Genomic DNA, 10,239 nt, shown 5'->3' with positions numbered 1-10,239 from the left:
ACCTAGATATAAGAAATTCTAACCTAAACCTAACCCTAATTCTAGAGAGAAGATAGAGCTTCTCTCTCTAGAAACTAACTCTAAAACTATATCTAAAGTCCTAATGTGTGTTCTAAGGTCCTAAGGTGCATTCCCCTTCAATCCTAGATCCTTTTAAGCATTTTGGCGTCAAAGTTGGTTCAGACTAGGCCCCACAACTACAGTGAATTCGCTAGGCATGATTTCACTTAAAAATTACGTGCCAGCACTGATGCGTATGTGTACAGCACCCGTACGCATCCATGGGGTTTTGACAATCCGCGCGTATGCATCTAGTGCACGTGCGCATCCATGGACATATGTCAAATCTTTGGCTTTTCATGATTTCTCCACTTTGCATGCTCCTCTTTACTCCTTTGATCAATTCCTAGCCCTTTTCAAACTAAAATCACTAGCAAACACATCAAGGCATCTAGCAGAATCAAAGGAAGATTAAAGTTATCAATTTAAGGGTCCAAAAGCATGTTTTCACATTTAAGCACAAATTAGGAGATAATCATGAAACTATGCTATTTTATTGAATAAAAGTGAGAAAAGGTTAAAAAAATGCTCTAAATTCAACACAAGATAAACCCTAAAAACGGAGTTTATCACGCATCCAACTATGCAGTAGGAGCGGCGTTGGCTCAGCTTGAAGAAAAGGACCCTTATATAATTGCCTATGCTTCTAAGACCTTAGACGCTGCTCAGTCTAATTATACTGCCACTGAAAAAGAGCTACCGACTATTGTTTTTGCTTTGGATATATTCCGAACCTATTTTCTTAGTACTAAGGTGGTAGTATACTCAGACCATGCAGCTCTAAAATATTTGTTAGCTAAAAAAGAGTCCAAACCAAGGTTAATCCGTTGGATATTGTTGCTACATGAATTTGATCTAGAGATCAAAGATAGGAGTAGCTCTCAAAATTTAGTGGCAAATCACTTGAGTCGCTTAGAGCATATTAAAAAGGACTACACTCCTATCAATGATACTTTTCCATTTGATAGCTTGCACGCAATATCTGAGGTGGTTCCTTGGTATGCACCTATAGCTAATTATTTGGTTAGTCGTATCTTTCCTCCTAATTTTATTAAGTATCAAAGGGACAAGCTTAAAAGCGAGTCAAAGTATTATATATGGGATGATCCATATTTATGGAGTGGTGCTGACCAAATAATTAGAAGGTGTGTGCCATAATCAGAATTCCAGTCTATTTTAGAGGCTTGCCACTCTTTTGAGAGTGGTGGACACTATGGACCTCAAAGAACAGCTAGAAAAATTTTAGACTGTGGATTCTGGTGGCCCACATTTTTTAAGGATGCAACTGCTTTCGGCAAATCTTTCTCCCCATGCCAAAGGTTTTGGAATATATGCAAGAGGGATGAGATGCCCCAACAACTTATGTTGTTCTGTGAAATTTTTTATGTTTGGAATATTGACTTCATGGGTCCATTTCCAAACTATAATGGTTTCTTATACATACTGTTAGCTGTAGATTATGTTTCTAAATGGTTGGAAGCAATTCCTACCCGTACTGATGATGCAGGAATTAGAGTGCCTTCGCTTCGAAGCATATGAGAACTCCAGGCTATACAAAGAGAGGGTGCTGGTTGTGCATGACAAGAACATCAAGAGAAGGGAGTTTAGACTAGGAGAGTTAGTCCTGGTCTACAACTCAAGGCTCAGACTCATGTCAGGCAAGTTGAGATCAAGGTTGGAAGGACCCTACAGAGTAGAAAAGGCAGAACCATATGGCGTCTTTCACCTGAGTCATCCTTCGAGCCCCAACTTCTTCATGGTCAATGGCCACCACTTAAAGTTGTACCATAGTGAAAAGATGAAGAACAACAAGGAGTTGGAGATCTTCCTCTTGGCGGATCCAGCAACAACAGAAGACTGAGCTTGTGGCCCTTCCAACTTAAGGACGTTAAAGAAAAGTGCTAGGTGGGAGACATCCCACCATGGTACGATCTTCCATTTTTATTCTTAGTTCTATTTTATTTTTATTAGTGTTAAGTTCTGCATAATTACTTCTATGTTGCATTCACATATATAAAAAAGGTATCGACGTGCAAGCGTTCATGACACGTACGCAACATGAGTGAATGCGCAACATATTAAATCTGAACAGAGAGTTCTGCGGGAGCTGTGCAGGAAGCGTGCTCTGTGCACAATTCACCCCACGCGTACGCGTGCCTCACGCGTACGCATCACCTGCGGTTTTGGCTATCCACGCGTAAGCGTCTATGACGCACACACGTGGACATAGAAATCAGCGTAAACAAGGGTTTTGACAGAGAGTTATGATGGTTTGACGCGAGAAGTGTGCTGGAGGCACAATTCACCCCACGCGTACACGTCCCACATGCGTACGCGTCATCTTCACTTTCCGACCATCCACACGTGAGAATGCTACACGCGTACGCCTCATATAAATTTCTAGCCCAAGTACAAAATGAACAGAGAGTTGTGGGTGCGCGAGGCTGGGATCGCGCAACTGGCACAACCAAGAACACGCGTACGCGTGACAGACGCTTACGTGTCCCTCATTTTTCTGGCCACGCACGCGTACGCGTGGGCAACGCGTGCGCATCGATAGTGCTGCGTCACTTATTCAGTGCGCCGCCAGTTTCAATTCCCCTCCCCCCTTCTAATCATATTTCTCATTCAATCCTAATTATTCCTTCTTCCTTCTTCATTCCTTCCTCCCTCCTACTTCTTACTACTTTCTTCTTCCCTTCTTCCCTCACCGCCGGCGGACCACCACCGGAGACCACTAACTCTGGAAACTATAATCACCTCTTCTTCTCTTCTTCCATTCTCACTCCTCTTCTCTCATTCTTACTCCCACTCAACATCCTATTTTCAATTTCTTCTGAAGGTTCCTCTTATTCCTCTCTCCTCTACTTTTTCATTCTTCTTTTATTTATTGCATTTATTTGTTTTATTTATTTTTAGTTTTCTATTAGCATAGTTATTTTTAATTTCTTTTTCATTCCCTTATCTTGCATTTTTATGTTGGTGTTGGAGCTTTATTTGGGTGCTTACTTTGCTATATTTTAGCTTGTAGATATTATGAGGAGTAAGTTGACAATTGACATTCTATTTTGGGTCTCATATTTGCATGGTTTAATTACTTTGATGCTTATTTTTATGCTGTACACGAAGTGTTTGTGAAAAGACTAACATGTCATTTTGATTTTTGTTTATCTATTTTATTCTTACACTTTAATGCTTCTTTTTCACAACATTTGCATTCCATGTAAGTTGAGTATATTAGTCATTAATTGTCAACATTCACGTGCTCATTATTTTGTTACATGTGATAATTATTTTCGCTATTGATGCTTGAGATATGCTTCTCATGCCTATTACTTGCATGCTTTAAACCTTCTTGCATCTAGTGGTTATGATATGCCTCCATGGTCTTACTTGATGTCTTACCTACATATTGTAGCGACCATGTATTTAAGCTATTATCTTTTCTTTGGCATTTATTATCACTTGGAGTTTCTTCCTTCCGGTTTTTAGCCGTTTATATTTGACATTCTTGCTCTTTCTTCCTTCTTTAGGATGGGCACCAAGAAGGGAAAAGAGAAGGCTACTGACAAGACCGGCAAGGAAGCGCACTAAAAGAACCGCCGCTAGAGTGCAACCCACTACAAGCGTAAAGCCACCCACGAAGCGGGTGAAGAGGACAATCAAAGTTAATGAGGCGAAAAAGGCATTTCCTACAAGGGACTCTGCACGGTTCACTAACCATTACTGTGAGCATATGTTCCCCATCCTGGCTGAGAGAAACTACAATAATCAGCATCTACTCATTGCTCCCACCCACTTTGTTGATTTTGTGGAGCCCCGCATTGAAAGGAGATAGTGGGGATTCCTAAGGAGGAAGCCACGGGAGGCCAATCTATCTTGGGTAGTCAAATTCTACTCCAAGTTCCACTCGCCTACCCTACAGTCGGTTTATATTCATCAGAAGCAAGTCCCTATCTCTGAGGGTGCCATACAGAGAGTATTGGATCTTCCACCTAGCCCAGAGGGATTGGATGCCTATTAGGAGGCCTCTTTCAAATGCCAGACATACCAGTTTGACTGGGATAGCGTCCTTGGAGTCATTGCACAACCTGGCGGCACATGGATCTATGAACAACATCGGACTCGTGCTAAGAGCATCTCAGCTCAAGCACTTACCTTAGAAGCTTGCGTGTGGGCACAGATTATGTCCCACTATGTCTTTTCGAGTACTCACAAGTCTACCTTCACTGTGGACATGGCTGTTCTCATCTGGTGCATTCTTACAGAGCAAGCCCTCAACTTACGGAGACACATTCGGCAGGCCATGGGACACGTACAGATTGCGAGCAACCTACCTTTTCCCGCACTGGTTAAAGATTTGGTATCCGCATCGGGTGTCTCCTATCGGGCTGGGTGGTGCGGTATTTATAACCCACAAACTAACCGGCAAGTGCACCGGGTCGTGCCAAGTAATACCTCATGTGAGTGAGGGTCGATCCCACGAGGATTGATGGATCAAGCAACAATGATTGATTGATTGGCTTAGTTAGACAAACAGAAAAGATTGTTTGAGTGTTCAAAGAGTATTAAATAATCGTTCAGAAAATAAAATAGTAGAGTAAATAAGTTGGGAATAAAATATGGAGAAAACAGCTAAGGTTTTAGAGTTATCTATTTTTTCGGATTAAATTTTCTTACTAACTATTTTAATCATATAGGATTTAATTTATGGCAAACTATATGTGACTAGACCCTAATTACTTAGACATTTCTAGTCTCCTCTAAAATTCATCAACAGCCACATCCTTGGTCAATTAATTCCAATTGGAAGGTGAAGTTCAAATTCTAGTTTATATGCCACAAAAATTCTAATTACCCAAAAATAAGAAGATTACATGCCACGTATCCTGTTAAATCCAAATAATTAAAATTTAGGAGAATATATTTTCAAGCTATTGTTCAAGTAAAGAGCTTTTTCAAGTTTTACAAGAACTCAAATAGAAAGAGGGTCATACTTCTGTTCCACCCAAATTCATAAGATAAAGAGCAAAAACAATTCTTAAATTATAAATCCACACATGAATTAAAATAGAAAAAGCAATAAAATCAATCCAAACAAATAGACAGAGCTCCTAACCTTAACAATGGAGGATTAGTTGCTCATGGTTCAGAAAAATAGGATTCTCCTAAAATGTACAGAGTTCAAATCTGATGGCCTGTAAATTGGTATAGAATTCCCTAATAGAATCCCCTTTTTATAACTAATCCTAATTAATTTAAAATCTAATTATCTAAAATTAAAAATAATATCTTTTCCTAAAAATAAGATTTGTATTTAAATCAAAATAATCAGTAGGTCTTTAGTTGATGGGTAGGGACCACATGTTTTGTCCATTCTGCAGCTTCTAATCTGTATTTTCTGGGCTGAAAACTGGGTCAAAACAACCCAGAAATCGCCCACAGCATTTTTCTGCATTTTTTGCACGTGGCTTATGTCACGTGTACGCGTCAATTACGCGTATGCGTCAATGATCTTTTTCGCGAGTCACGCGGATGCGTCGGTCACACGCACGCGTCGCTGAGCAGATCTTCAAATCACGCGTACGCGTCAGTCACGCGTATGCGTCGCTCCTTGCTGCCATCTCCTTTGATTCTTGTACTGCAGAAACTCCATCAAATCTAGCCGAATACTACCTAAAATAAACAAAGTTGCAAAAGACTCAAAGTAGCATCAATATTGGCTAAAAGATAAATAATTCTTTATTAAACTCAATAAATTAGATGCAAATTCACTAGGAAAAGATAGGAAAGATGCTCACGCATCACTGGGGATATGAAAGCCATGTCCCAAGGGATGATCAGTATGTCCCGAATGGGAAGAATATCATACCGCAGTACCTTCTGCAAGCCAATATGCGGACCCATCTTTAGACACTCCTTCCTCCTCAGCCCAACCATCATCCACACCTCAGGCACCATCTACCACTCAGATGTTCCCTCAGATCCTTCATAGGTTAGATCGGTAAGACCGGCAGATGGAGCAAATAGAGCATTGTAACAAGCGCCGATACACTTATCTGAAGGTCCTCATTGCTGGTACTCACCCACCTCTGCAAGAGAAGGGCACTCATAAACCACTATTTTCTGATTTATTTTGTGCTAAATTGAGTGGAATTTATTAGATTATTCCTACACTTATTCATAAAATTCACATGTTCTACGTTGCCTTCCTGATTTTATGGTATGATTGAAAACTCACTTCCAGAGCTTTTAGATTGTAAAATTTTAACTCCTTTATATACCATTCGATGCCGTGATCTGTGCGTTGAAGTGTTTCAGGCTTTATAGGGCAAGAATGGCTTCGAGAATGGAAAGGAAGCTTGCAAAAATAGAAGGATCACAAAGGAATAATGAAGTTGACCAACGGGATGTGACGTGTACGGGTAGCTGATTCGTACGCGTGACCAGCGCAAAAGAGAAGCGATGCGTACGCGTGATAAGGGATTTCGCCAAACAACACGCACGCGTGACCCACGCGTACGCGTGATGTGCGCCACGTGCAGAAGTTGCCGAAATTGCTCCCAGCATTTTCTGGGCTCTTTTTGGCCCAATTCCAGGCCCATAAAACACAGATTAGAGGCTGGGAGTGAGGCAGAATGGGAGGAGACATTTATTCAACACATTTACAGAACTTTAGGTTTTAGATGTAGTTTTAGAGAGAGAGGTTCTCTCCTCTCTTTTAGGTTTTAGGATTTAGGATTTCTTTAAGATTTAGGGTTATCTCTTCTCAATCCCATGTTTAATGTTCCTTGACTTAATTCTCTCCTACTCTTATTAACTTTAATACATTGTTCTATACATTCCTTTTGTGATTGGATTCTCTATTTAATATAATTTGAGGTATTTTATATTCAAGATTACTCTCTTTGATCTATGTTGCTGATATTTGAGATTGGTTATTTGGATGTTATTATCTCCTATTGCTTCTCTACTATTTGGTGTTATGCCCTCCAAGTGTTTGATAAAATGCTTGGGAGGATTTTAATTTAGATTTTCACCCTTTTGGCCTTGGTTGAGTAATTGGTGACACTTGAGTTATCAAACTCCTTTGATTGATTGCTAATTGAAGGTTGCTAATTAACTTGAATTCCACTAACTCTAGTCTTTCTTTGGGAGGTGACTAGGACTTGAGGATTCATATTGATTTATCCACTTGACTTACCTTCATAGTTAGAGGTTGACCAAGTGGGAGCAACAGACAATTCTCATCACAATTGATAAGGATAACTAAGATAGGACTTCCAATTCTCATACTTTGCCAAGAGTTTTTATTGTTATTTTTCTATTCTCTCTACAATTACTCTTCTCATTTCTCATCCCCACAACCCCAATTTACACAACTCATAACCAATAATAAGAACACCTCCCTGTAATTCCTTGAGAGATGACCCGAGGTTTAAATACTTCGGTTATCAATTTTATTAGGGGTTTGTTACTTGTGACAAACAATCTTTTGCACGAAAGGATTCTTTGTTGGTTTGGAAGCTATACTTTCAACGAGAACGTTTCTGTAAAATTCTAAACCGTCAAAAATCCGTTTGTCAAAATGGCGCCGTTGTCGGGGAATTGCAAACGTGTGCCTTATTATTGGTTATTGTAAAAATTTGCTTTTTGCTTTTTGTTAATTTTAGGACTTAATTGCTTATTTTTATTAGTTTTTGTTTTTACTGGCTACTATGAATTCTCATCCCTTTGGCTATGAGTTTAGTTCAAATTATGTTACAGGGAATGGAAGCTATAATGTGAACATGCATCGAGGTTGGGACAATCGAAGATGGGAGGAACCACAAGGATTTGATCAACCCTCTTGGCAACAACCCCTTCCAATGAGCTACGACCAACAACCATGTTACGATGCATACCAGGACAATAGTTATGGTGGACCTCTTCATGACAACCAACCTTCGCCAGATTACTATAGTCAAGAACCATTCCAGGGTTCGCACCGAAACGATAGATATGGTGGACCCCCTTGTAGTTACTAATAGGTACCACCATATACCTATGAACCCCCTCCGCAGCATAGCTTTGAACCATTATACTCACAAGTCCCTTACCAACAAACACCCTCATATGACCCTGACCCGTACCCACCATGCCACCCACCTTATGAGCCATATGAACCATATCTAGAACCACCCTAATTTCAACCCGATTATTCCCAAGAACAACCACCTCTATATGCACCATATCCATTTCCATCCACCCACGAGCCATATGATCCTGATCGTGCAATCCAAGCAGAACAAGAATCAGGGGATCGTCTCAAGGAAATAGTGGATCGATTTCATGCAACTCTTTATCAGCTGGAGCAAGCAATAAGTCGTTTAGCTTCCCAACGTTCGGACACTCAATGTACCCCCACGGCATCACATGGAGAGTCTACTAAAGAACTCAACATGAAGGAGAAGTTAGAAACTCCGGTGGACAGTGAGTAGCATGACTTTGTGTTGGAGCAGCTGGAGGAAGCTATAATTATTGAAGAGGAAGACATGGTCGAAGACTTAGGAGATGCTGAACCTCCATCGGAATCCAGAGTTGTAGAGAATTCTTCCAATAAGCTTGAAAGTAATGTTGAGGAGGATCGTGCACAACCTCCAAGGCATGTCCCTTGTGAAGAATTGGACGAAATAATTCAAGAGGTGAGTTCCCTTGAAGATGATGATCACGAAGTAGACCCCTCTCGTTATGACTCTGCGTCCGCCATTGAACCCTTTGAGCTTGAAGAATCTTCCCCAAGTGAATTTGAATTTGATGCGAAGGTAGACTTTTCTCAACCTCCAACTTATGACCTGAGTGACGGGGAAGAATCAGAAGAATTTGATGAGGTTGCGGTTGAAGTTGAAGAGGTTAGCAAAGAGGTGGAAGAATTTAAGGAAGAACATAAGGGAATAGAACTTGCAAGACCATTAGATACAACTCTCCCGAAACCATTACCACCTAATACAACATTTAAGTGGGTAAAGTTCTTATCTTCAACCTTTTCTTTCCTACTTGAATACCGGTTACTTGAAATAGATGGTCAGCTTAGCGCTCTTTGCGGCTTTAAGAGCAAGAGAGAGATGGTCAGTGGCCAGAGTTATCATGCAAGGTTCAGGATGGTTGTATGCTCCAAGTTGAGATACTGACAAACCCCAATTTGACGGGTTATTTTGTATTGAATTTAGAGCATCTTGATAGCCTTTTGTCACATTTAGCCTATGAATTAGCATGGTTTTGTTATCTCTCCCATATTTGTGCTTAAGTGTAAAAACATGCTTTTCAATCCTTATTTTGATGAATTCTAAGTTCCTCTTTGATTCCATAAGATGCCTTGATGTGTTTGTTAGTAATCTCAGGATGAAATAGGCTAGACATGGATCAAAGGAAGCAAGGAAGGAAGCATGCAAGTGGGGAGAAGCACAAAAAGCCAAAGAATTGATCTCGGCCAAGCACGCGTACGCGCACAAGGCGCTCGCGCGCACATCGCAGAATTAGCCAGGGACGCGCACGCGTACCGTGCGCGCACGCGTCGTAGTCCACACATGATTCTTTTATTGCAACACGTGCCTGGCGATTTTGGAAGGTTTCAGCAACCAACTTTGGCGCCAAAATGCATATAAGAGCCAAGGATTGAAGGGGATTCATACACATTGACACACATTCACATAGATAGACTAATTTTAGATCATTAGGTAGATATTTTTTAGTTAGTTACATTTGTAGAGAGAGAAACTCCAACTTCTCTCTAGGATTCATCTTCATTTTCTCAATTCTCAACCATTCCTTGGTGAGATCCATTACAACACTCAATTTACTTTGTTCATGTTGTAGATCATCTTCTCTAATCTCAATTAGTGTTTGTAATTGTTCAAATCTCATAGATCTTAGGTTTAACTTTGTTGTTTTGGATTCCATTAATTCATTGAAGATCTCATTTTCATTGTTGTTCATTGTTGATTGTTGTTAATCTCTTGTGTTGAATTGCTTTAATTCTAATTCTTCTCTCTCCATTTTGCTATGTCTTTCATTCTTGCTCTCCAAGTGTTTGAGAAAATGCCAACTTTAGATATGGAGTAGCATCCCCTCACTTGGCCTAGTGGTTGAGTCATTGGAGACACTTGAATAAAGGATGTCAATTGTTGATTAAGAATTGAG

At 40.2% G+C, this 10,239-nt stretch overlaps 1 protein-coding gene across 1 annotated transcript; it reads left to right on the top strand.

Moving 5' to 3' along the window:
• Positions 1 to 1,558: 1,558 nt before the first annotated feature.
• LOC107466727 (uncharacterized) lies at positions 1,559 to 1,921 on the top strand. Its single transcript, XM_016085737.1, has one exon. The coding sequence runs from the start codon at positions 1,559 to 1,561 to the stop codon at positions 1,919 to 1,921; it is 363 nt and encodes a 120-aa protein (XP_015941223.1).
• Positions 1,922 to 10,239: the final 8,318 nt, after the last annotated feature.

This window comes from Arachis duranensis, chromosome 9, assembly GCF_000817695.3.
Source record: "Arachis duranensis cultivar V14167 chromosome 9, aradu.V14167.gnm2.J7QH, whole genome shotgun sequence".
NCBI lineage: Eukaryota > Viridiplantae > Streptophyta > Magnoliopsida > Fabales > Fabaceae > Arachis > Arachis duranensis.
The sequence above is the reverse complement of the archived record's forward strand: the minus strand, read 5'-3'. Positions and strand labels throughout refer to the sequence as shown.